The 27,243-nt window shown below is 38.4% G+C and overlaps 2 protein-coding genes and 1 pseudogene across 13 annotated transcripts in view; 1 reads left to right on the top strand and 2 right to left on the bottom strand.

Moving 5' to 3' along the window:
* Positions 1-406: 406 nt before the first annotated feature.
* On the top strand, positions 407-19,540 carry NUDT13 (nudix hydrolase 13). 5 transcript variants are annotated; one of them, XM_086382093.1, is made up of 9 exons: positions 407-508; positions 5,985-6,076; positions 9,325-9,464; positions 12,088-12,222; positions 13,189-13,295; positions 14,802-14,927; positions 15,046-15,157; positions 16,155-16,309; positions 17,410-19,540. In XM_086382093.1, exons 2-9 carry the CDS (start codon positions 5,994-5,996, stop codon positions 17,608-17,610), a joined length of 1,059 nt encoding a protein of 352 aa, XP_086238219.1. In that variant the 5' UTR covers positions 407-508; positions 5,985-5,993; the 3' UTR covers positions 17,611-19,540. The 5 variants fall into 5 exon arrangements, with proteins under 5 accessions (XP_086238219.1, XP_086238221.1, XP_086238220.1 ...); XM_086382095.1 differs by lacking the exon at positions 9,325-9,464; XM_086382094.1 differs by lacking the exon at positions 12,088-12,222.
* The window catches only part of ECD (ecdysoneless cell cycle regulator), a 33,867-nt gene continuing 21,249 nt past the window's right edge, over positions 14,626-27,243 (bottom strand). For 2 of the 7 annotated variants that reach the window (XM_086382042.1, XM_086382043.1), the window contains exons 10-15: positions 25,257-25,363; positions 24,940-25,123; positions 22,381-22,448; positions 20,628-20,842; positions 19,810-20,020; positions 14,626-15,505 (exon numbers count right to left, since the gene is read on the bottom strand). In XM_086382042.1, coding sequence (XP_086238168.1) covers positions 15,423-15,505; positions 19,810-20,020; positions 20,628-20,842; positions 22,381-22,448; positions 24,940-25,123; positions 25,257-25,363 — 868 coding nt within the window. In that variant the 3' untranslated portion in view covers positions 14,626-15,422. Of the gene's footprint in view, positions 15,506-19,730; positions 20,021-20,627; positions 20,843-22,380; positions 22,449-24,939; positions 25,124-25,256; positions 25,364-27,243 lie in introns of those variants that run through there. The other 5 variants (XM_086382044.1, XM_086382045.1, XR_015156815.1 and 2 more) reach the window with 3 other exon arrangements.
* Positions 23,009-24,861, bottom strand: LOC147342916 (tRNA (guanine(10)-N(2))-methyltransferase TRMT11 pseudogene; annotated as a pseudogene). The gene has a single exon (XR_015156830.1). The product of XR_015156830.1 is annotated as a tRNA (guanine(10)-N(2))-methyltransferase TRMT11 pseudogene (transcript).

The following is a 27,243-nucleotide window of genomic DNA, read 5'->3' as shown; positions in this document are numbered from 1 at the left end:
ATGGCTACCCACTCCAGTATTCTTGCCTGGAGAATTCCATGGACAGAGGAGCCTGGCTACAGTCCATGGGGTCACAAAGAGTTGGACTGAGCAACTAACACTTCCACTTTCACGGATCTAATGCTAGAATTACCAGAGTAGTCCTCCTGGTAATGAATTTAGATCATAGAAGATCATGCTTTTGACCACCATGGTTGACTATGTAGTTTGAGGGCATAGCAGCATGCCTGGGGATTGAACTACAATTCCCAGAATGCATCCTAAGAGGATTCTGGGAAGTGTGGCAGAAGCATGCTTTTGACAATCATGGTTAATTTTGGAGAGCTTAGCAAGCAGGCATGAGGATTGAACTACATTTCCCAGAGTGCATCTCAAGGAGCATTCTGGGAAGTGTGTCAAAGGCAGCAATCATTCTTTGAGGAAAGAGTCCAACTTCCCTGGAAGACTTGGAGTTCCCTGGTTGTTCGGATTCTTGAGGCCTAGGAAGGCACCCCTAAGAGAATTCAGAGTAAGTACAGTGGACGAGAAACATATTCAGATTCTAAGTGGAAGAAAGATTTTATGAAGAGACAGAACCAGAACTGGAAAAAAGCTCTCTGTCAGATTCTCTTCCTTCTTGCAGAAACCACAGTTATGCATCATAAATTATTGGAGCTATCAGATTAACTCCAGCTAATAATTTTCTGATACTTTTTTGGAGAGTCGTTTAAAAATGGAATTTGTTAACTTATCTGCATTGTCTGAATTATTTTGAATTAAGGGAGGAACATTTATTTTTTAGAAAGCCAACCACATAGCTGGTCACTGAGAGCTTGAAATGTGTTTCCCAGTGGCTCCACCATTCTCCATGTTTCCCATCCCACTGAGGTCCACAATCATCAAAAGTCAGACTCCCTGAAAAAGACTCTCTCAAACACTACTGAACCTGGCCTCTTCTTAGTAGAAGTAATCACAGAGATTAGAGGTGGACTTTTTTGTCATGCTATAGTGCTTTCTAAATGAATCTTTCATCTGTTAAGATGAACAGGATGAGAAGCATATATGAATCCTTTATTATAGGAGGTTCAGAGAAATTGTTCCGCTTAAGGGCCTTGCCTCATCATTATTTAATAGTTTTTAGTCAAAATAATATTAACTTTTATCTGTATCAGTCTTTTTAAAAAGTTACTTTTAAAAGTACTTTTTAAAAATTATACTTCTTAAAAACTTAAATAGTCCATGAATGTTGGAAGGTGCTTCCTCATGTATTTCTCATCAAAACATGACCTTTGGAGCCAGATAGCTCTGAGTTTTCATCTATTGCTTTCTAGACTGTATCTCAGATTGGTTAACCTCTCAAAGTTTTACCTTCCTCTCTTATAAAATGGAATAAATTCACTTTTTCATTCAGTATATTGTGTTTTTTCTGTGATAGGGACTGTACTAGATGCTGTAGATAGGGAGATGCAGTCCCAGCCCTTAAGGATTTTATAGTCTATTAGAGCTGAGAATTAGGTATGTCAAAATCTGACATAGTAATAATACACTTTAGATCTCTTTTCTCCCTTTCCTTCCCCTGTGAAAAATGAGACAGAAACCAAGCTCCCCAACAAGTTAGGTGACAACTCCAGGTCACAAATTCAGTCAGTGGGAGAGCCAGGAAAAAAGTTTGAGTCTCTCCAGTCCAAGTCTTACTGCCCTGTCCCTTTTTTGCTTTGGAGGAGACATGCATTTGCACTGTAAACAAAACAGAAGGCAGGCCTGAGCTTGTCATCTAAAGTAAAATAAAGGTGCTAATATTTTCTTCTAAGACTAATTTTGTGAATAGTGCATTTTTATCTCCAGTGTGTGATTTGGCATAAAGTATAATAATAGTTGCCAATTCAAACAAAAACAACTATCCTGTTCCTAATGGGGCAATTGAGCAACTGGATGTATTTCATATGCAGCATGTTTTCTAGCTGTAGACCGGTATGTTTACCAAATGTGAGCCCTTGGGTCAATACATTTTGAATAATACATCACACCAAAGACCCCAAAAGTGGAAATCATAAACCATTTCAGAAAAGCAGTAGGAAAATTTTTCCTGCATTAGATTTATAAATAATATAGGGCCATCAGAAATTTTATTTTTATCCAAAAAGTAATTTCACATAGCTTCTTGACTGTTAAGAGTCTTTGTGTGTGTGTGCTGAGCTTCAGTTTGAATGACAATTTCCCAGAGAAAAGCAGTACACCAGTGGTTCCTACAATGCATTTCAGTGGTCATATTATGGAAAATGCTGTAAATATCCTATAATATTTTAAAAATTAGAATGGGCAAAATTAGAGTAAAGGCACAATAAATAACTAAGCACAGGAAATCAAACTGACACTTTACAAAAGGGGAGCTAGTATTATTAAATCTGAAAACACTTTGAATCTCAATAGTGATCAATGAAATATAATATAAAAGTTCTTTTTTTTTTTTTTAACCAGATGCTATCAAACTTTGTAAGTGTAGCAATGTAGAACCATATGATTTTAAAACAAAGTTTGGCCCAGTAGTTCTATGTTGGAGACCTTACCTTAAAGAAGTAATCAGAAAATATCAGCACAGAGGTATTTAGTAGTCTTTTATTTCTGGTAATTTAAAATCAGAGCCACCTAATGTCTAAAATTAGGGGAATATATAGCAAGTAAGGATGGAAGTCTGCTTGGTGTAATACTACGCAGCCAAAAATAAATAGATAAAACTTACAGAAAAAGATGGAAACCTGCTTATGACATGTTTCATGAAAGCAAATTGAAAAAATGTTTACTGATTACAAATATGTAAAGGTCATATGTGCAAAAGACTAGTATATAAATTATATTAATGTGGTGATAATATGGGTGCTCTCACAATTCTGTTTTCTGTATGTCCTGTAATACAATTGTATTAATTTGCTAATTTAAATTATATATTTGAAAGAGGAAAATACAATTAAAGTTGAATTTAAAGGAAATAATTTTCTCTGTTTAAATAGTCTACACTGCTTTTTATATGTATAAAAAGGAGCCGTTTAGAAAAGGTACTAGACTTAATCTTTACTAGATTTATGACTATACCAAAGAAGGTACAATTCTCAGTTAAATTATGTCTTCCTCTTGATTATCAATTCTTTTTAAAAACTACATGAGGAACTTTACTATGTCTTTTACCAGCTCTGAGATCATTAACTTATGAGTCAGCAGGCCATGTAAATCCACAGTTGGCTAAGGTGAATTTAGTAAGCGTTACATTTAGGCAAAACATCAGGCAGCAAAGCACAGTGGGCCACACAGATTAGCCGGTAGTCATAACTACAAACAGCTCTTACAGTATCACCAGAGGAATTCAAAGAACTCACCGAAGAAATTCCCCATGACTCTCAGGGAATGTGATGGAGTGCTACTGGGAACAGTGGCCTGTAGAAAGCTTCACAGTGAAGTTAATCCTGGGAATGTACAAGAAATATGAACACATGGTTAAAAGACTCTTGTAAGTGCAGAAATGTAAAAAGTAAAAATTATGAGTACCCTTTTTAATCCCTATCTCCATATCACTCTCTCAAATTAGTCACCATTAATAGCTTGGCATGTGGATTTCTAGTCATTTTTAAAATAAAAAAATACATATCTAATTAATTCTACTGGCCTGTGTATGTATATATCCTTTTCTTTACAAATTAATTAGATAATGCTAAACCAACCAACTACTCTTTGCTTTTCTTAGTAATATATTCTGAATATCTTTCTCTGTTACTACATATGTTTTGTTGTACTGTTATCTTCTTATCTGTTTGTTTTTAGAGCTCTGTTATTCCATTTTATCATAATTTTCAATTAACGTCTTGTATGTATCCTTTTCTTCCTAGGATAAATTCTTAAAAGTGGAATTGCAGGGGAAGGGTGCTTACTGTTACCATTTAATAGATATTTCAAAATTTCCCTCTAAAAATATCATATCAATAACATTCTCAGAGTTGGACTTGAGATAGGAATATTAACTTTAAATTCATTTCCTCCAGGATATCACACCAGTCTTTGGGTTATTAAAATAGAGACTATACTTTTAATATTCTCCTGGAATACTTTGTAGCCCACATATCACAATCTGCCTTCTGTGAAAGCTATATATTTGCTTTCTCTCTCCTGCAAGAGTGCCTTGAGGGCAGGATTTTTATCCTGTACATTATTGTGTCCCCTCAGAAAGCTTGCATAAAGTCAGTACTCAATAAATATTTTGTTGAATGTTGCTTACTAAATATAGTTTACCCTTACATTATAGATTATAGGCAAAGCTGTCCAAGGATTAGTCATCAGTGATTCATAATTATGCAACTGAGAAGTAGGCCTAAATTTTAGACATTCCTTGGTGGTTTAGTGTCAAAACTTGCTTCCCTTGGGCACAGTTAAAAGGGTGTTCAGATAAATTTTAAAAATAAATAAATAAATAAAAGGGTGTTTGGTTATTTAACTATACTGATTTTCTTATTTCTTCTTTGACTTTTTTATTGCTAATGTGAACTGTAGTTTTCATGGAGAATAAAAGGCTTACTGATATACAGTTTAAAAGACGTCCCTTTCTGGAGAATAGATCCTTAAGATATAGAGTTATTTTTCCTCTCACAAAAAGACTAAAAAATAGGAAATATCTTAGATCCATGTGGGTTTGCATAGCTGCCTTTTGAAATATTTTCCTAATGCTTGTGATTTTATATTTTTCTTATCTACAGGATTCTTCTTCATTTTCAAAGGGACTTCATTTTTCACATATTCTGAGAAATTTGGCTACATTAGTCTGGAGACAATCCTAGGCTTACTTGGTCTATTAGTGTAATGCTACCTGCTGTAACCAACTTCAGAATTTCAGTGCCTTAATATAGTAGAAGCTTACGTCTTACTCTGGGGAGTCTTTGCTTGGTGGATGGCTTTTCTCCACGTAGTGATTCAGGGTGGAGAAGGCAATGGCACCCCATTTCAGTAATCTTGCCTGGAAAACCCCATGGGCAGAGGAGCCTGGTAGGCTGCAGTCCATGGGGTCGCTAAGAGTCAGACACGAATGAAGCGGCTTAGTGACTTCACTTTCACTTTTCACTTTCATGCATTGGAGAGGGAAATGGCAACCCACTCCAGTGTTCTTGCCTGGAGAATCCCAGGGATGGGGGAACCTGGTGGGCTGCCGTCTTTGGGGTCGCACAGAGTTGGACACGACTGAAGCGACTTAGCAGCAGCAGCAGTGATTCAGGGATCCAGGCTCCTCCATTTAATGGCTCTGCCATTTTGAAGTCATCCAAGCAGATGGGGAAAAGATGGAGAAGGCAAACCCATACTTAAGTGTGCCAGCCTAGAAGAGATACACATCACTTTCAGTAACATTATACTGTTTAGACCTAATTTTAATACCATCAAATAGGAGGAGAGAAATGTGGGCGTTGGCTTGGCAACTACCACCCAGCAAGAATTCCACATTATGAAAGGAGGACCCCAGGATTTTTAGTGGACAGTTATCTGTTTCTCACAACCTGTTAGCTAGGCAGAACAGGTTTTAATTTTGTAGATAGGAAAGAGGTACTGAAAAGTTGGGATTTTCCAGGTGGCGCAGTGGTAAAGAATCTATCTGCCAATGTGGGAGACACAGGAGACTTGGGTTCAATTCCTGGGTCAGGAAGATCCCCTGGAGTAGGAAATGGCAACCCATTTCAGTATTCTTGCCTGGGAACTTCCATGGAGAGAGGAGCTTGGCGGGCTACAGTCCATGGGGTCTCAAAGAGTCAGACATGACTGAGCAACTGAGCACACACACTCTGAAAAGTTGACATCCCACAGCTAGTTAGCAGTAGAGATATAATTTGGAAGCCAGATCATGACTTCTATTCAGTTTATCTTTTCTTAATATTAAAAAGTGATCCTTTTCTGGCTTAAAGTATAACCCTCTTGGTGATTCATTACTTCAAATTGCATGCTCTTTTTTTTTTCTTTTAATTCCTTTTTCTCCTAAGGACCTGACAATGTCCCTGTATTGTGGAACTGCTTGCAGGAGAAAAATTTTTTGGTGCTATAGGCTGCTGTCAACCTATGTCACTAAGACACGGTGAGTTTTGACCAAACTGAGCTCTGATTTTTCTATCTTTGGTCCATTAAAATTATAAAATATACATACCTCAAAATTCTATATTGGGGCTTAAGGATGTATGATTAAGATTTACATGTAAAGATGTTCAATGCAAATTATATATAATTAGAGAATTTCTAAATTTCCAATAATATCTAAAGTGTCTGACATACTTAAATATAAGTTCTTTTTTTAAGGTAATAATATAGTCTTTTCCACTATGGTACCTCTCATGCATAGAACCCTAGTATCTAGCACATAGTAGGCACTGAAATATTGTTGAATGGATGAATGAACAGTAAGGGAGAAATTAAATTATGATACAGCCGTTATGATGGAATTAAAACTTTACTGAATAATAGTTCATTAATGTTGCTGAAAATAAGGTAGGTAACTCCATTCCCTGCATACTACACTTCCCAAACTCCTTCCCCCAGGAACAAACCTCAGTGAGAGGCAGTCTGGAAAAAAGTATCTACACCAGTACAGGAGGATGAAAAAGGACTTCTTTGTCATCAGTCTGAGCAAATGTAAAATCTGTGAATTTGAAATCACTAGCCTGCTGTCATACAATTTTGGGGTATAAATTTGCACCGTCTATGTGGTGTAGTTCCAAATCCGCAACCTATGAAAAGAATTTAAGTAGCATTTGTAGACCTGCAAAAGCAAACGTAAAACCCCTCTGGAGGGACACACTCACAACCAGAGCTTTTCATGTTGAAAGCTCTCCCATACATGAGCGCCCAGTCCAGAATTTAAAAGCACACAACCAAAATAAATAAATAAATAAATAAATAATAAAAGCACACAACCATGTACAATCTCATACGAGCAAGAGTGAGAAAACAAAATTGCAATACTTGTTTTAGATATTGACATTTGAGTTATTTGCAGTTCTCAGGCTGAGACCCTGAGAATAATAATAGAATTACTGAATATTCAATCCCGGGTTTTGGCACCAAAAGAAAAAAAAAAAAAAAAGAATTACTGAATAGTCTAAAAACACGAGTGTTAAGGTGATTAAATATATTGAAAATGAATAATAATAATAAAAATAAAATTTTGTCAGTGAAGAATATGGTGTGAAAATGTTAATGTTTAAGAAAAAAAGCCTACAAATTAGTAGATGGAGTCTAAAAGTATTTATTGTACAATTTATTGTATATGTATAAATGGATAATATTAATACATAGTTTGGAGAATTCCAAGGGATAAACAGTGATCATCTCTGAGTGGTGAGATTCTCAATGATTTCCCTTTTTTAAAAAAATTGGTAACTGCATATTCTAATTTCAGTAGAATGACTATTTGTCAACTTTTATAACAAGAAAACAACAGTTGAAGTTTGTTAATCTTAGTGTGTTGTGGTTTCCATACTATTATACTTAAAAGGAGAAAATGCATTTTTAAGTGACTGATTATTGAGGCATAGTTGATTTATTATATGCTTCAGGTGTATAACACAATAATTCAAAATGTTTATAGGTTAAATTCCATTTAAAGTTATTATAAAATGTTGGCTATATTCCCTGTGCTGTACAGTATATCCTTATAGCTTATTTTTTATTGAAATACAGTTACTTTACAATGTTTCAGGTGTACAACAAGAAAATGCATTTCTCAAAAACGTGTTCCAATCAAGAAGAATATAAGTTTTTGGATCTCAGTCCCAGGTGCAACGAGACCCTGGGTTTAAGACCTTAACCTGGTTATTTTTGTAGATGTTTTGCTTTTTATGGTCATTAGGGCAAAGCATGGGTTGTACAACTCTTACTGCTTTTTTACAAAGGCACCAGTGTATGTTCTGTTGTTTATATTAATATTTGGTAATGTCTGAGTGCACCTGTCTCTCCTTTGACATACACTGAGTCTTTGTCCCAGGAGATTACAGTCACTCACAATAACTATAAAAATATCTTGAGTATTAAAATCTCAGGTTCCTTTTGTCTTCTGTTTACAAAGAGCTCATTGCAATCGCTTTTATCATACAGTCAAAAATAGGTTTCTAAAGATACCACTGGGCCCTGTTTATCATTTTGCTTTGTAGTTTCACGTGGAGCTAATGCTACTGATGTTACAAAAGCTCCCAGATTCCACAGAAAATATCTGTAAACTGTATTTCCCACTTTAAGCGACAAAATGTACTGTATACCTGAGAGTCTGTTTTAGGGATTTCAACAGTCAAAATCATTATGCTGGGAGTTCCCTGGTGGCTGAGTGGTTAGGCTCATGGGCTTATGCTGCTGTGGCCCAGGGTCAATCCCTGGCCGGGGAACTGACATCCTGCAAGCCATATGGCACAGCCAAACAAACAAAAACAAAACAAAAATCATTATCCCTAAGGCCCCAGAAGGGGAGTCCACATTCAGCCCTCCCCAAACCACACAGACTTTGCCTGATTCCTGAGGCTCTTGAAAGGATAGACTCAGGCCATCTTTAATGAAGGTATAGCACTTGCTCCATTCCTTTTCTTTTTTTTGAGAAACTAATTATAGGATGCTCTTTTTTCTACAGTTTAATTCTGGCTACTGAAAATATTACTTATTAAATAAATGTCAAATATGGCTTCACTTTCATCAGTGGTCCCTTTAGTAGAGATAAGGAGCTAATGGCATCCACTTGGGAGAATAGATGCTTGAAATAAGACTGCATTTAAGATAAAAATTTTATTTTATCATCCCTAGGTTGAAAAGGGGTTTCTGAAGGTATATGTTTGCTCCTTGTCTGCAATAATAAAGTCTGCTCCCATCGCGAGCTTGATGTTTTATCACTGTACTTACTTTCCTTTCCCTCCATGGCATGTAAATTCTTGCCTCACAGCATATTGGCAGAGTACCTTGAGGTTCAATTCAGTAAATATTTATTACTGTTGAAGTTCAAGTCAAATATTTATTGAATTGAGCCATTCAATATGCTAATTACTCAAGATCATAACTAAAACAGACCCTGCCTGCCCTTAAGAAAATTTCAATCTTAGAGGAGACAGATAGATTAATAAATAGAACCATGTAAGTGCAGTCACAGAAGTATGGACAAGGTATACAGTAGGACAAAGGAGGGAATGATCTCCCAGAGTCATATCCTTTTTTAAAGCAATGTAGGATATAAATAAATAAAAAGAAATAACTGTGGTGGGAGAGCAATGCAGGGACATAATTCTCAAAGATGAACGTTGTACAGGAAACTAAGTATGGTTTTGTAATGGTTTGATTATTTCCAAAACACAGGTATTTATGTGAACTGAAAGAAGATGATGATGCATGTAAAAAAGCCCAGCAGACAGGAGCATTTTACCTCTTTCATAACTTGGCTCCTTTGCTTCAGAAATCAGAACATCAATACCTGGCCCCCCAGCATAGCCTATTAGGTAAGCCCAAAGTAGACCAGCCTGTGGCCACTGAACAGAATTCAGTCCATGTTAAATCACTGAGAAGAATCCTCCAACTTTGGAGTTCAAGTTTTTTCCAAATGCTTTGGCCAATTAATCATTTAGTATATAAACGGAATTGCCCAGTTGGATATTTTCTGGTGATGGTATGGGCCTCCAGGTTGCTCAGTGGTCAAGAACCCGCCTACCAATGTAGGATATACAGGTTCAGTCCCTGGGTCAGAAAGATCCCCTGGAGGAGGGCATGGCAACCCACTCCGGTATTCTTGCCCGGAGAATCCCATGGCCAGAGGAGCCTCGCAGGCTACAGTCCATAGGGTCACGAAGAGTCAGACATGACTGAAGAGACTTAGCATGTGCGTACAAACTGTTTAAGATGTGCATCATGACTTAATTTCTCCTTAGAAGGGTCAGAGCTAAACATGAATTAACTTGCTTTGAGATATAATAAGTTTTATATAAATACATAATTTACATATAATTACATATTATACAATTATTGATATATTAATAAGTACATATCATATGATGTGCTTTTAAGGTATATAACTAGAGATATCTAAGCCTTTAGCAATTGGCATTCAAGATGCTACCTTTCAGTTTTACATGATGTCACTACATGTCGTCGTTTCGTCGCTGAGTTTTGGCCAACTCTTTTGCAACCCCATGGATTGTAGCTCACCCGGCTCCTCTGTCCACAGGATTTTCCAGGCAAGAATACTGGAGTGGGTTGCTGCTGGGGACCAGCCCCGGCTGATCCAGGGTATTCGAAGCGGGGACGGGGTCGGCGACCTATTTATTTAAACATTTATCAAAGATATAAAGAGTAATAGAATGAGGATAGCTCAGTAGGAAAATTCAGTGAAGAAAAGAGGCTGAAATAAGGATAGCTCAGTGAGGAAATTCTGTGGAGAAAAGAGGCTGAATAATTCAGCCAGAAGGTAAGAGAAAGAACGACATGGTGAGACCAAGTTTCGGTGAACAAGGCCCGCGCTTTATTTTCCAAAGTAGTTTTTATACCTTAAATTATGCATAGAGGATAATGGGGGAAGGGGTAGAGTCATGCAGCAAGCCAGGCTTTCTTCCTGCAAACTTATCATATGCAAAAGCTTAGGTGATTTGCATCATCTTCTGGCCCGGAGGCCTGTTAACATTTTAAGACCCTTTCTTCAGAAAACTTATTTTTCTCTAAAGGTGATAAGTCAAGCGCCACCCTCCAAAAGCATTAGATGAAGTTGCATTCCTACAGAGCAAAGGTGTGGTGGGCTATAACAAGAAAAAGAATTAACTCAAGGGTCCCAGGTTACAAACATTAAAGCTACTATTTACACCAATTATATTAATCAATACACTGCCAGGGACACAGCAGGTAAGGGATATGGAAACTTAGCAGCAAACATTGGCCCAAAAAGTGAAAATCCTTCACCAATACAATTTCTAATCAATCTTTTAACTGCTCAAAGGAATCTGTATTTAGACAGTTTAGAACATCTCATGCCTCTCACAGCTGGGAGGCTCTGAGCAATCACGTGTGGCCGGAAAAACCTATTCAGGCAGGCTAGAGGACTTCCAAAGGAGTTTGTAGGTTGAAACACTGTCACACCCAGGAATTATTAACTGGAGCTGTAAGCTAACTCTTTTTTCAGAGAGAGGTAGTGGGGGACAGCCCCCCGTAAAGTCAGAGGTGTAGGTGAAAGCACAAAGCAGAAAGTAGGCAGACTCTGGTTTTGGGGGTAGATGCTCGAGAATTTCCAGGGAGACTCCTGAGGCTTGATCCCGCCTTTGCATATGCCAAGCCTCCTTCCTCAAGACCTTTGCCAGGGGCGGAGCTCGCTCCCCGCAGGTTGCCGTTTCCTTCTCCAGGGGATCTTCCCGATCCAGGGATCAAACCCGCATCGCCTACATTGCAGGCAGGTTCTTTACCACTTGTGCCACCTGGGAAGCCCTGTGTCACGATATGCCAACTTCTAAACGCAGTGCCAGGGCCAGATTATGCACTGCATATGTTGGAATACTTTGCTAGTTTCTGGCAGTACATAAGTATATGAGGATGTTTATCACAAGGTACTAAACATTATTTGGAGATTAGCAATGCAATCTTGTATTATGAACAAATAAATATGAATCCTTCATGCACAGAACAGATTTTATCCCAATATAGCACTTGTCTTTACAGACCAGGATCTCAGATGAGGAGTCTACCCTGGCCCATAAAAGCAGCATAATCTGGAGATGAAATTGTAGAACTGCTTTGGTCTACCATTTTAAGTATGACACTTTTTTTTTTTTCAGTGCTTCAGTAAGTTAACTATGATGTGTCTTTAAAACTAGGGGATATGCCCCTTTCATGATATAATCATAGAGTAATACAGGATTACACAGAAAGAATTCCTTTAAATTCTTCAGATTGCTGATGGAGGCCAACGGAGGTTAAGTGAGTAGGTCATAATTACACAGCTAATTAGCATGCAGGCAGTGGCTGGGAGCCAGGTGTGCCTACTTCAAGTTGAAGTAGATGGTTTCTAATAAGTCTAGTATGGCTCCTGTGGCTTAATTAAAACCCTGTGTTCCCCCCCCACCTTTCTCCTTTTGTATTTCTTAGAGTTGGAAAGGCTCCTGAGTAAGTTTGGACAAGACTCACAAATACTAGAAGATTCCGTGCTAATTGGATGCTCAGAAGAGCAAGAAGCATGGTTTGCTCTGGATCTAGGTCTAAATAGCTCTTCTTCCATAAATGGTACATAACATTATTCCTAATGGACACTTCCCAGTGGTTCTTAGGCTTTGGGACTCCACGTGATAAAATTTCAAAGAACATGTTAAGAATACAAAACAACCTCAGTTTTTAAGTTGTTGTTCAGTCGCTAAGTCGTGTCTGACTCTTTGCGACTCTCCTGTGACTGCAAGACGCCAGGCTTCCCTGTCCTTCACTGTATCCGGGAGTTTGCTCAGACTCATGTCCACTGAGTCGGTGAAGCCATCCAATCATAAGCATTTAAGTAAGAACATTAAAAAATACTACCATCTACTATCATCATTACATAAAGGATATTTTTTAATGCTTTCTTTTTCAACTCTATGGTGGTACACAGATGTTTATGATATTATTCTCTCTACCTTCATGTATTTTATATATCTTAAGAAGAAAGAAATGTTTTAAAATTCATGACATTATTATTTGTCTTATCAATATAGGTGAATAAACACATTACCCTGGAGTAGCTCTGAGTCTTCAGACTTGCATTTGCGAACTGGTTTGCTAGAGCTTGTGGCCCTCCATTTTAGGGCATCAGCTGTGAATACAATGATGCTGGAATGAGGTTTAGATAGGGGCTCAAAGGTCCATTTTCATCTTTTTTCCAGGGATAGTGTGTGGCTAGTGCAAATGTCCTTATTGCCCCAAAGAGGATCTTGGGAAACACTATGCTCTAATGTTTCCCAAATCTGCCTGAATATAAGAATCTCCTGGTGCTTGTTAAAAAAAAAAAAAGATTTCTGGGCCTCACTCATCTGCTATTCAGAATCTCCAGGTAGGGGCTTGAGAACTTGAATATTTTTTTATTCTTCCTAGTTGAGTGGCTAGTCGAGTGGCAAACTCATTAGGTGAGTTTGGGAAACACTCTTCTAACAAGATATACTAGAGAGGGTACCCGAGGTAAAGTCTGACGTTTGTTTCATTTCATTCTCTTGTCTAATATTTTAGCTTCCTTACAGAAAGCTGAAATAGAGACAGCCCTCCAGGGGTCTTTCATTAAGCTGACAAAGGCTCTCTTTGAGCTGAATGTGAAGGATGCCTCCTTGCTGTCCACGGTAAATTGATTTCTTGGTTCTGTAGGAAATTTAGTGAAGTAGTGTATATGGGAGGAGAAGGCAATGGCACCCCACTCCAGTACTCTTGCCTGGAAAATCCCATGGACGGAGGAGCCTGGTAGGCTGCAGTCCATGGGGTCACTGAGGGTCGGACGTGACTGAGTGACTTCACTTTGACTTTTCACTTTCATGCCTTGGAGAAGGAAATGGCAACCCACTCCAGTGTTCTTGCCTGGAGAATCCCAGGGACGGGGGAGCCTGGTGGGCTGCCGTCTCTGGGGTCGCACAGAGTCGGACACGACTGAAGCGACACAGCAGCAGCAGCAGCAGCGTATAAGGGAAAGATTTTTTTTTTTTAATTTCTTTTTTGCAGATCATAGACTTTGGAGAAAGGACACTGTGTTTCTTCTTCTTTTACCCTGTTTTTGTCAGTACCGTTTTCTCCTAAGTGTGTATAGATCTATGGCACTATGATCTATAGGCCTTATAAACATTTTTAATGACCCACAGCATGACATACATATGGTGAGAAGTTACTCTACACTGCCCTAATGACTTTTTCTCCACCTTTGGATTTCACTTGCCGAAATGGCTTTTGACTGTCCATTTAATTGGGCTTCCCAGGTGGCACTAGTGATAAAGAACCCAGCTACTCATGCAGGAGAATGAGAGACTCAGGCTCGGTCCCTGGGTCAGGAAGATTCCCCTGGCAGAGGGCATGGCAACCCACTCAAATTGCCTGGAGAATCCCATGAACAGAGGAGCCTGGCAGGCTATGGTCCCTAGGGTTGCAAAGAGACAGACACGTCGGCAGTGACTTAGCATAGCACAGTACAGCACAGTTGATTAATACTGTTGTGTCAGTTTCAGTAGTACAACAAAGTGATTCAGACATATATATATATACACATATCTATTCTTTTTCAAATTCTTTTCCCAGTTCAGTTGTTATATAATATTGGATTGTCCGTTTAAGTTAAAGAGCTATCTCTAAACATTTTTTATTTGCAAAAAAATTCCAGACTTTTTGGGGAGTACATATTGAGGTGTTTTGTTGCTGTTGTTGTTCAGTCACTCAGTCGTGTCCAACTCTTTGCGACCCCATGGACTGTAGCCCGCCTGGCTCTTCTGTCCATTCTTCTCAGAATCATGTAATTCTCCAGGTAAGAATACTGGAGTTGGTTGCCATTTAATTATATAGAAAATGTTTTCTTTTTAAGCTGTGTAATAAGTACACAGGTGTTTATTCTGATACTTTAAAAAAATAATTCATAATACATTTAAAATATGCTTTTTTTAAAAAAAATTCATACTTAAAATGACAGAGGACTATGTTCAGAGAATTTCCTTTATTTTAAAGTTCAAATAATAACCATTTAAAGTAGGTGAGCTGGAAAGGGAATGGCAGTCCCTTTGAATTGCTCTAAATATTAGTAGCCCCAGCACCATTACAGATGAAACCCACATTCCCTCCAAACGGTACCAAGTCCATCTTTGTATTCCTAGGCGCAGGCTCTTCTCCGTTGGCATGATGCTCATCAGTTCTGCAGCAGAAGTGGGCAGCCCACCAAGAAGAATGTGTCTGGCAGCAAGCGTGTGTGCCCTTCCAATAACATCATCTATTATCCACAGGTAAGCCTTGCTTTAGAAGGACAATAATCCGGCCAAAAGGCTTTCCTTAGTTACCCATTACGTGGTTTCATTAACGGGCCCTAAAGCCCTGCTGTCTGTTTCCGTCCCCTTTCCCTAGGTGGCACCTGTGGTGATCACTCTGGTGTCGGATGGAACTCGATGCCTGCTTGTCCGCCAGAGTTCCTTTCCCAAGGGAATGTATTCTGCCTTGGCAGGTTTTTGTGATATAGGTAAGGAATTTAGGCATATACAGATAACACTGAAGGAAATGAAAGCTTATCAATAAAATATATATATATATATATTTTTTTGCTGCACTGGGTCTCCGTTGCTGTACTCCAGCTTTCTCTAGTTGTGGTGGATGGGCTTCTCATTGAGGTGGCTTCTCTTGTTGCAGAACAGGACTCTAGGCCACACGGGCTCAGTAGCTGTGGCGGGTGGGCTCGGGAGTTGCAGCTTGCAGGCTCGAGAGCCCGGGCTTAGTAGTTGTGGCACTTAGTTGCCCCGCAGCGTGTCGAATCTTCTCAAACCAGGGACTGAACCCGTGTCCCCTGCATTGGCAGATGGATTCTCAACCACTGGACCACAAGGAATGTTCAATAGTTAGATATTTTCTTATTGCCAGAGTACTTGGAATCTCAAGCACATTTTCTGTTATATCAAGAAAACTACCTTCTGGCACTATAATTTCCCAATATTTTATAGGCAAATTTTCAAATATAAGCATAATTGGAAGATTTATACTGTCAACACCCATATACTCACCACCTAAATTCGATAATTACTATGCTTATTTTATCACAAATCTGTTCATTCTTCCATCCATCCATTAATCCATCTTATTTTCTGATGCATAGATTGCAGACATTAATATACTTCCTCCTAAATATTTCAGCATACATATTAATATTCTATTAACTAAAATTTAATATTTATTTACAGGCTGTTTTTTTCTCAGCCTATTGCAATAAAATCGGCAATTAAAAAGCTGAGGACAGCAGTAGCCTTTCCGACTCTTATTTTGTGTAACAAACATAGCAGGTTCAAGAACTGGCAGTTCGATACCCAACTCCAGATTTGATTCCTAGCGTAAAGACTCAGAGATTTAGGCCTTTCCCAAGAGTATTTCCTTGATTTTGAAGTCACTTTTATGCTCCTTTTGAAAATGGGCATCTGCATCACCCTTCCTGCTACAGGGCTATCCTGAATTAATCTGAGTACTTATAGGTGAAAGTCTGGAAGAGACTGTCCGGAGAGAAATTGCAGAAGAGGTGGGATTGGAGGTGGACAGACTGCATTACTCTGCATCCCAGCATTGGCCCTTTCCTAACAGCACACTCATGATTGCTTGTCATGCAACCGTGAAACCAGGGCAGACAGAGGTAAGTTCTGGTGCTCTCCTTACGACATATCCTTTGCCTCATCCAAGCTGGCCCACAGTTACCCACTAAGCACCTGCCTCGTCCAGCACTGTCTAGATTATACAAAGATGTGTAAAATAGGATTTATGCCTTTAAGGAATTTACAATCTTATAAGCAAATTCATCATAAAAATTAGGAATGTCAACATGAGCACCATTCTTCCTTGTATATATATCTCAATCATGAGACAATTTACCTTTCGTCATCAGGAAATTAACAATGTTTTACACTGAGTAGGCACACAATAAATATATAAAAGTTAATGACTGATTTCAGAATTGGTCTTATAGTTCAAGTCAGTCAGGATGTTGGGGACTAATAATATAAAATCACAGGAACTTCTGACTGAAAGGGACTTAGATGTTGTCTTATCCAACCTCATCTTGCTCTTTCATAAGTCTTAACAGATTGTGATGTGTTCCCTCTTTGCTGAAGTCTGCCTATTGTGTGCTTTGGTTTCTATACAATAATATCTAACCTATCTCAGTTTCTGTAATAAACTGTGGATGCAGTTTGCATTATTTTGCTTCCTGCAAGGAGGATACTGTGCTTTTGACTATCATTAACACTTACCTTTTAAAGAAGAGTAACACTTTTATGTTTCCTTTTTAGTTATATAATCATTTAGGCACAAAAGGAAACAGTATTATTCATAACTTACATTCAGTGTTAACCACTTTTTTTTTTTGGCTGCACTGCATGGCTCGCAGGATCTTAGTTTCCCGACCAAGGATTGAACCGGGGACATGACAGTGAAAGCACAAAGTCCTAACCACTAGACTGTTAGGAAACCCCCAACCCACTCTTAATACTTTGCTATTTGAACTTCCACGGTTTTTTTTCATGCGTGTGTGTGTTTTAATATCTAAAAAATATACTTAACTCTCTTCCCTTAATTATGGTTATTTTGCTTCTGGACATTATCTAGAATCATCTCCCAGTGAATAAATCCAGATACCATCTTCTAAGATTGCTCAGTTCTGGAACATCTTCTCACCCTTGGCCATTGTACTCTAAGTAGCTTCTAACTTTATATCCTATTTTCCCTTATGCCTTTCAGCTCCAGGTGAACTTGAGAGAACTAGAAGCAGCTGCCTGGTTCAGTCGTGATGAGGTGGCCACAGTCCTGAGGAGAAACAACCCATCTAATCAACAACAGAGTGGGGCTGTCCCATTCTGGTTGCCCCCCAAGTTAGCCATTGCCCACCAACTGATAAAGGAGTGGGTGGAAAAACCGACCTGTTCTCCCCTGCCTGCTTAGCTCAGATCAGGCCACCTGATCAGATAACTCCCTCCTCACGATCTAAGAGGGGCACATCAGAGAACAACTGATGAACAGGAGGTGACAAAGCCCATCCCAGGCCAACCTCGTAAGGCAGAACAGATGGTGAGCCTACAGCAGGACACATCTGCCAGTGTTAACAGAGTTCCTAACCACAGGCAATCAAAAATGCCAAACCCGATCAGATAACAAAAGTCAAAGCAAAAGTTGAATAGTTTGGATCCAGGCCCGTGTTCACTCATTTTCTCCTGTGCTGTGGAAGCAAACATCTTCTGCCATGTGGCTTATCAATGCTGGATTTACACTAACTGCCAAAATGTGCCTGGTATAGTTTCAGTTCAAATTTTATCTTAGTATTAAAAATATATAGCAGATCTCAACTCAGTTACTTTTTATGTTCACAGAATTTTAAAAAGTAGCACAACATTTTTGAATTTGCATAGAGGTAATTGTTTTATATAGTTAAATAAAAGTCGTATTTCCTTAAGTCCTTCATCCCAGGAAAGCAGGAATTAAGGTCTTCCTCAAGGTGCTCTGTAATAAATCAGATACAGGGATGTTCTGCTGGTAACTGCATGCCAGCGGGGCTCAAGTGGGTAAGTCAATTGAACCATTTCTTGAGTTTTATGGGATAAACTAAATTTAGGATTTCTCGTCATTCATATATGCCATTCTGTACCTTATCACAGGAGAAAAGCACTGATCTGGAGGAAATGAAATACATTTCTGGCCTCTGTTCAGATGTATTTTTCTATCTTATGAAGTGAGGAAACTGTAGAAAGCGAGAATTGATGGTGGGAGGGAGGGAACTATTAGTGTGAAGTCTGTGTAATGACTAAAGCAGTGTTGGGAAGAAATGCTGTTAGAAGTCTGAGAAGAATAGCTGAGGCAAGAGTCGTATGTTCAGGTACTTTTAGGCAACTAACTAGTGATTAAAGACACTAGTGCCAGAGACCCTAAGATGATTCACACGCCCAAGTCCCACAGGACTAAGTAAAACAGACTCTAGAACTAGAGAGGATGAAGCACTGAATTTCCTTTTGATTCTAAAGGCTGGGATCAATACTCTCACCACTGCCAGCACACCATCACTGCTTTGGGAAAATCAAACTGCTGTCATCGGGAAATGCTGAGGGATAATACGTGATGGGACTCGATTGTCCTGTTGAGATTGGCAGCTTGCCCTGACCTGGGCTGAACCCGGCACACAGAAGGGAAAAAACACTCTAGAAAGAGAGGTCCTGAGATTTCTTCATATCTTGCAGCTAGAAGAAAACAGTTCAGGGTCCGTGAGTAGTACCGCCTCCCAATGTTTTCTATCTCTATGTGGGTGTGTTTGTGACCACATGTGTACATACCCCCAATCTGAAAATACTGATAGAAAGAGGAGTGTACAGAATTCCTGGTTATGAGTTTCTCAACTTACCACGAAGTAACTGTTTACTTTTGGATTAACGTGTTGTTTTGGAAAAGAAAAAATCAGAGTAGTTAATAGGAGGAGCTGCACATTGAACTTTGTTTCCCAGGAGTGACTGGAAAGAGTGCTTTGCTTCTTAGAATTCCAAGGATAACTGAGAGCAGAGGCAAAAGAGGGCAGGGTGGGCTGGGGTCCTAAAAAATGGCAGATAAATAAAAGAAACTTTGGTACAGGGCTTACCTGACTGGAGAATATTTTTGTGGCACTGAATCATGAAGGTGCTAAGAATAAAAAGAACCTGATGGGTCCTTGAAGAAGAATAGCAAAAACAGGTAGAACATTCAATTATCTGACACCAGAGGGAGACTGACTCAAGGTCGTTCCTGGTAACTGGAATAAAAAGCAGCTCATTCATTTCTTATGTTTGCCAGTCTACCTTCCTACCTCTACCCAGTATTTAATCCCGAATAAAGATAAACTTAATGTTCCAAACATAGAGTGTGTAAGTCTTATCTCAAGGGCTTGATTCTCTTTCTTCTGCTGATTTCAAAACCTTGTATGCACCCCAGAGTTGAGATCACAAAAGACTTGTGCAAAGAGGGCAACCTTTGGGGCTCACAGAGAAGTTAACCTATGAACTTGAAGAAAACATTTTTACTAGATGAGTAATCAAAACTAGAAATGAGCACAGTCAGACTCAATATTTATTCAAGAAGAAAAAAGAGAGGCTAGGTTGGCTGGCTAATCCTTCGTTGGCTTACTTGTGGGTCTGTGATCAGCGTTGTCAGGCAGCTGCACACCCATGCTTTGTAAAAGGTTGGAAGCAGGTCCTGCCAGGCCAGCTTGGGAATTATAGGACTCTAATATGTTGGAAACCAGGTTCAAGTCTACATCCACTGGCGTCATAACAGATCCTCCTGTGCCAGAATCTTCTTCCTCTGGATTGTCATTGGTAGTCTGGGATAGAGGTTCCTTGTTCATGGAAGGAAAAGAAAGTCAGACTAGGTTGGATGGTAGTTACAATAAAAAGCAACAACGTAAAGTTGAGTTACATATTAGAAAGGAAATTCCATTCTTGACAGAAAATGAAGTCTAATAATAAACTATGTAATTTAACAAACATTAAAATCTGGTTCCAAAGATTATAGCATACTTCTTCCTAGGAAAAGTTTCTACAAATTAAATGGATTCCTTCCCGATTTTGAAATAGCCCAAGGGAGATAACCAGAGGTAAGGAGATACATTTATAGCTTGCCTAAGAGTTTTAAAAGAAATAAACAGGAAAAAATGAATGGTTAAAAATAAATAAATTAAACAGAATCTGAAATTTTCTCTAAGTGAAAGAAGCTAGATTTCTTTCCTACCCACATGTAACACAGAATAAGCAGTATAATTAAGCTTATGTTTAAGAAAATAATCTTTCATCCAACCAGAGTTAGGAAAAAATTAACCTTATTCAAATCAAAAGATCAAATTCAAATCACAAAAAATTACCACAAATGCAAAAGAAAAACTAAGATAAAATAGTTTTAGCTGTCCTTTGTACTAGACTCAAAAGGGAAAGAGTTTGAACATATACCATTTGCTTCTGGGTGGTGAAACTTTTGGCAATGCTGGTATGTGCTAGTTCCCGGTCCATCTGGGCCATGTATGACTTGAGATCATCCAGAGTCCCTTTTACAGATGCTTCTTCTCCAGCCTCCTGTGTTTCAAGATCCACGTCATCATCGCTGTCTAAACATTCAGAGTCTTCCTCATCCAGATCATCAGAGTCTGACTCATGGGACTTTGAACCTACACAGACCCCAACACAGAAACAGTCACTTGGTACATTTTTTTGGCATGAGTATACTAAATTCTTTTGAGATCAAAAGAATTAGAATATTCTTTGGAAAAATAAAAGGTGAATATACATAGTCAAAGTACTTCAGAAAAATCCCCTCCAGAAAATGATACTGCTGGCAGACATTTGCAGAAAAGTACACAGGCTGAGCTGAAAGATTTTTTTTTTTTTAGGTGAATTCAATTGATTAAAAATTTTTACTTAAGAAATTTTAAAACTACATAATACATGAATACATTCTGATGTAAACATTCAAGTTATATAGAGTTATTGTCTCACATTTCATTCTCTTTCCAGAGTTAAACATCTTTTAACAATTCAGTGGGTACCCAGACCTTCATTTATGTAATTCTGTTTGTGTCTGTATGTGTATACAAAATATTTTTTACATAGATACATTGAACTATGGTTTGTTTTTCTATTTATTTATATATCTTGGAGGTCCTTTGCTGTCAAAACACATAAATGGACCTCATTCTTCACTAAGGCTCTATTATACTTCATGAAATGAATGTACTATGATTTTTTTGGTGGGGGGTAAAACTGTACTATAACCCAGTTTTTGCTACTACAGTGTTGCAATCACCACCTTAGCACACACAGCTTTTTCATGAGGTAAATTCCTGGAAGTGAAATAGCAAAGTCAAAGGTTATGAACATTCTGGATACCAAACTGCCTTGAGAAAAGACAACTTACACCTCCACCTCCACAGCTGGACAGTGCTCCTTTCTCCCACACTTGAGGAAACTGATTATTACCAACCTTTAAAATTTTTCCTAATATGATGGGCCAAAAAAATAATTCTTACTTTTATTGTATACTTGTTTACTAGAAAGAGTTAACTATTTTCAGATATTTATTGATTATATTTATTCTTCAAGACACTGCCTGTTTATATCCTTTGTTGATTTTTTCTTAATTGGGCTATTTGTTTTTTTTTTATTTTAGTAGTATATAAGTGCTGTTGTGCTTAGTCGCTCAGTTGTGTCCGACTCTTTCCGACCCCATCGACTGTAGCCGGCCAGGCTCCTCTGTCCATGGGGATTCTCCAAGCAAGAATACTGGAGTGGGTGGCCATGCCCTCCTCCAGGACACCTTCCCAACCCAGGGATCGAACCCAGTCTCCTGCATTGCAGGCGGATTCTTCACTGTCTGAGCCACCAGGGAAGCCCAGTATGTAAGTGCAGGATGTTTAAAAGAGAAAAAAAAAGAACAATGTAATATTCGAGCCCATGTAAAACCCTATCTAAACACACAGCATTCATTCACTCAACAAAGATTTAATGAGCAGCAACTACTATGCCGGGCACTAAGCAAGGCATCTTCTGCAAAATTAGTTGGTAGGGCAATAATTAATAGTTGAAAGCAACTCAAAATCACATGCACACACACAAAACAAAATACAAATGAGATCCAATGCTCCAAAGTTCTAGCAATCTCTATACAACTTACAGTTGCAAAATCAAAATCAACATCACTGTAACTCACCTAAAATCTTATCAAAATAATTAAGAAAAGAATCTGCATCAAAAGTGATTGGAGCCTCAGAAGGTTCTCTGTAAGATTAAAGGAAAAAGACAATTTATCCCAAACAAAACTCCTTGAAACTTTGTCTAAATTGGTGCCGTTCTTAGGCACACTACCAGAGATATACTTTCAAAGGAGGCAGAGCAAGGAAAATTGTAGTTTAAATTTTAAAAACCATTAGGCTTACTGATCTTGTAGGGCAATAGAAATGGGAAAGATACAAGAAATAAAAGTAAAAATTGCACTTTGATTATGCACATTTTTAACTTATGCTGATTTAGGGATCTGCCAACCTACCACCTCCCATAAGATATATCTAGCATTAGCAAAAGCAGCTACTTATCCAAATTCATTTAAATAAAGTCTATCTTTTTAAGAACCAAACCTTTAAACATAAAAAAGATCAAACCTTCCCTATCCCTGCTGTCTTAAAGAGAGAATACTGAACATAAATTTTAATCTTATGAGGCTAATGAGCATCAACACTAATAAAGATGTATTTGGCTGGGCAAGGAACAATTCCATCTACCTTTTTCCCCCTATTACTTGCCAAATGTAACACCTCTTGTTCTCTGTTATTATTTCTTCCTCTGATAAACACTTTCATCCTCCTCTTTTTTGTAGCATTTACTTTATTATATAAAGTTATTTAAAACAGTACATTTTCTTTATTATACATGAAAATTCACAAACAGATGTCTTTTCTATCAAATCCTTATTCTTTCTCCATTGTCAAAAATCTTAATTTTTCATTCCTGCTAGATTTTTCTTCCTTGGTAATTCTTTTTGTTACCCCGCTGAAATATTTCTCATGGAAGGAATTATGACCTTGGTATAGCAGAAAATGATCACTCAGCAAATGTGAATACTGGTCCCAGTTCTCAAATTCCTTCACCTTTTCCATTGTTATCAAGCACCTTGATGTGTGACTGGAAAGCTTCTGCTTGCAGTTGCTGATGAGTTTCAAGCAGAGGTGCCAGGGTACCATCTGCTCGGTGTATACTGGTAACCAATAGACAAGTCTTCCACCTAATACGAGGGTCTCTGCTGAGAACTTTAACAGGTCAAAAAACATATCACACAGATAACTCAAAGAAACAGGAACGTGGCTTTCTGGACATTTCCTATTCCCTTTGGTACTTCCTTCTGTGAACCTGTTCTTGTAGATTCTCTAATACCATATGGAGGATCAGTGATGATTGCATCAAAATAAGTACCCTTCTTCCAGGAAGGTTTAGAAACCAGGACATCAAGGTAATACTTCTCTAAACCATACTGATGAAGATTTGCCCTAAACCAAACTGATGAAGATGTTTTCATCCGGTCCTCTCCATTTCCGGTTTTTCCTACTATCCTTTCCCAAGCCATGAACAGTATTGCCGTCTACGCCTGTCCCATATACGTACGCACCAAAATGAGCAGAAGCAATCAAAAGGCCACCTGGTCCAACAGATGGATCAAATACAGTATCCTTTTTTTTCACTTTTCCATGGTTGGCCATGATGAATGATAAACCAGCATCCATGCTTGTATTTCAAATAAAGTGTCTCTTTTTGACACTGTATGACTCAATAAGCTCTCTGTGTTCATCTGCAATCCATCTCCCAAAATAAATATTATGTGGATTCTCAGGGATGTGGTTTGGGTCCAAACCATAATCCTCCAAAATAGAGAATATATGTTGTGGCTTCTTTAAATTCACTTTCCCTTCAGACGACAGAAATTGAAGTGCATCTATTCATCTGACTTTTTCTTCTTGTGTCAAGGTTTTATTAAATGTGTGAATCTTTATTTTATATGTAGAATCTGAATGCAGAAATAGAACCATCTTCTCAACAGGGTAGCTTTTAAGAGAACTGTTCAGCCCCTCCGGACACTTTCCATGACCCCATAGTTCAAGTACAGACTTGGCACACACAGAAAAATTAAGTTTCTGGCAATATCTTCAAAGGGAATGCTAAGAATCCAAAAAGGAGACTTTCCATAAGTTTCCTGACTACTGGTGAACTAACCTCCAAAAAATGAAAGCAAAGACTTTATCTCCGGAAGGCGGAACTCCAGGTGTTCCTGTGCCATGAGCAGAAGATAACCTGTTCAAGGTACCTGGCAGCGCTTATCCTCCTCTTTCGAGTGTGAAGCTTCCAATCTACTTGAGGGTACAAGATCAGATGTCTGATCCTGATGAGAGCTAGATGTTAAAAGTCCATAATATTCTGAGTAAAAGCCTAAAAAGTAAAGAATATGGTTGCCCTCCACAGCTCTGGGGCAGTGGCCTTTAGATCTGAGTGATCTCTGTGGCTTACTTCACGGATCATAATCAGGTTATCAGAAATTTGACTCCAGATAAGTAAGCTATCATAGTACTAGGTACCAAAAGAGGAAGACAAAGTATTGAAAATCATTTACTGAAAAAAAAAAAATTAAAAGAAAAAAAAAAAAAAACATAGAACTGGCAATGATTGGATGATGCCAACATAGAACCTCTAACTATTTAGATAATTACACTTTAACAGAAATTACCGAGGCAGCTCTGCTCCTTTGTGGGTTGAGACTTTGGATATGAAAGCTTTCATGCTCTCTGAGACTTGAGTTAAGTCATAGTTCTCCTCCTGCCCCTTGGAAATGGGCTCTGGCTCTTTTTTGCCAGCAGCTTCCTGCAGCAGCTGGTCCAGCTGATCTGGTGAGAGATCTAACCACCGTTCATCTGAAAAAGAAGTGTGACACTGCCATACTATACTCACATGACACAGGTGTACTCTCAGTGAAGTACCCTCTGAGACTTGGTGGGATGTTTTACTTCTTTCTAACTCCGTGCTCTATCCTGGCCCATCACTTACCATCTTCTGGGGGAAGATAAGCTTCTTCTATCTTAAGCTCTTCTATATCAAATGGTATTGTCTGCAATAACGTTAAGATTTCTTCACCTGGGCTCATAGCATGAGAGCTATAAAAAAATCAAAGACATGGGTATTTAATGAGAACTTAGAATAATAACCACAAAAACAGAGTATTTTAAAGTTGGAAAGGATTATCTAGTTTAATTTGTTTTGAAACATTTGTTCAAGATACTGAATCCTTCCTCTCAAAATTTCACCAGGAACTCAAAATATAAAAAGAGCTCAAAGAAAAACTGCTCTGAGGAGTCCTCTGGGGGTCCAGTGGTTAGGGCTTGGTTCTTTCACAGCCATGACCCCTGGTTCAATTCCTGATTAGAGAATGAGGATCCCACAGCCTCACAGCACAGCCAAACCAACAAAAAGTCCAAAAAGTAAAGAAAAGAGAAACTGCTTTGCAAAAAAAGAAACCATCAACAAAATGAAAAGACAACCTAAAGAACGGGAGAAAATATTCACTAACCATATATATGATATGGGGTTAATAGTCAAAATATATAAAAGAACTCATTAATAGCTAAAAAACCCCAAGTTATCTGATTCAAAAATGGGCAGAGAAAATGAACAGACATTTTTTCCAAAGAAGATACACAAATGCCAAGAAAAGGTGCTCAACATCAACTAGTCATCAGGGAAATGCAAATAAAAATCACAGAGAGATATTGCCTCACACCTGTCAGAATATTTATCATTAAAAAGAAAAGAGAGATCAAGCACTGGCAAGAATGTGGAGAAAAGTGAACCCTTGTGCACTGTTGGTGGGAATGCAAATTGGTACCACCACTATGGAATACAGTAGGGAGGTTTCTCAAAAATTAAAAATAGAGCTACCATACGACTTAGCAATCCCACTTCTGGGTATTTATCCAAAGGAAATGAAAACAAAATCTCAAAGAGATGTCAGCATCCCCGTGTTCACTGCAGTGTTATTCACAGTTAGCCAAGACTGGAAACAACCTATGTGTCACAAACAGATAACTGGATAAAGATGTGGTGTAGATGGATGAATGGATAGACAGATAAATTCACAGAGACAGAGATATACATGGGCTTTCCAGGTGGCACTAGTGGTAAAGAGCTTGTCTGCCAATGCAGGAGATGTAAGAGAGGCAGGTTCAGTCCCTGGGTCAGGAAGATCCCCTGGAGGAAGGCACAGCAACCCACTCCAGTATTCTTGCCTGGAGAATCCCATGGACAGAGGAGCCTGGCAGGCTACAGTCCACGGGATCACACAGAGCTGGACACGACTGAAGCAATTTAGCACACACACATTGGAGAGATATATATATACTGGATATACACTGGAATGTATATATCTACACACACTGGAATGTAATGGAATATTATTTAGCCATGAGAGAGAAAGTAAACCTTGTCATTTGCAACAACATGGATGCACTTTGAAGGCATTATGCTGAATGGAATAAGCTAGATAGAGAAAGTTAAATACTGCATGATATCACTTATATGTGGAATCTAAAAAAAAAAAGAAAGTCAACCTCATGGAAATGGAGAATAAAAATGGTTGCCAGTGACTAAGGGGTGATGGAAATAAGCACAAAAATCCTGGAAAAAGGATTCAAACTTTCAGCTGTAAAGTAAATACAGTCATAGGATCTAATGTGAAACATGGTTACTATAGTTGATAACACCACTGTGTAAATGAAATCTTCTAAGAGAGTAAATATTAAATGTTCTCATATACACACAAAATATAAATATGTGAGGTGAAGAATCTGTTAATTAACTAGGTGGTGGGACTCTTTTTCATAATGTATAGGTATATCAAATCACCTAAGTGTCTTACAGTTTTGTCAATTATACCTCAGTCAAACTAAAAAGAACCCTGAAAGATTGCTTTGACTGAAATGGAGGCTGGAGGCTCAGAGACCTGCTCATCTTGCCTTCCCCTTTGCTCTGCAGCAGGCTC

The sequence above is a fragment of the Bos grunniens genome, chromosome 28 (genome assembly GCF_055505025.1).
Source record: "Bos grunniens cultivar Pamir isolate PY7600 chromosome 28, Bosgru_T2T1.0, whole genome shotgun sequence".
NCBI lineage: Eukaryota > Metazoa > Chordata > Mammalia > Artiodactyla > Bovidae > Bos > Bos grunniens.
This window is presented reverse-complemented; position numbering and strand designations above follow the sequence as displayed.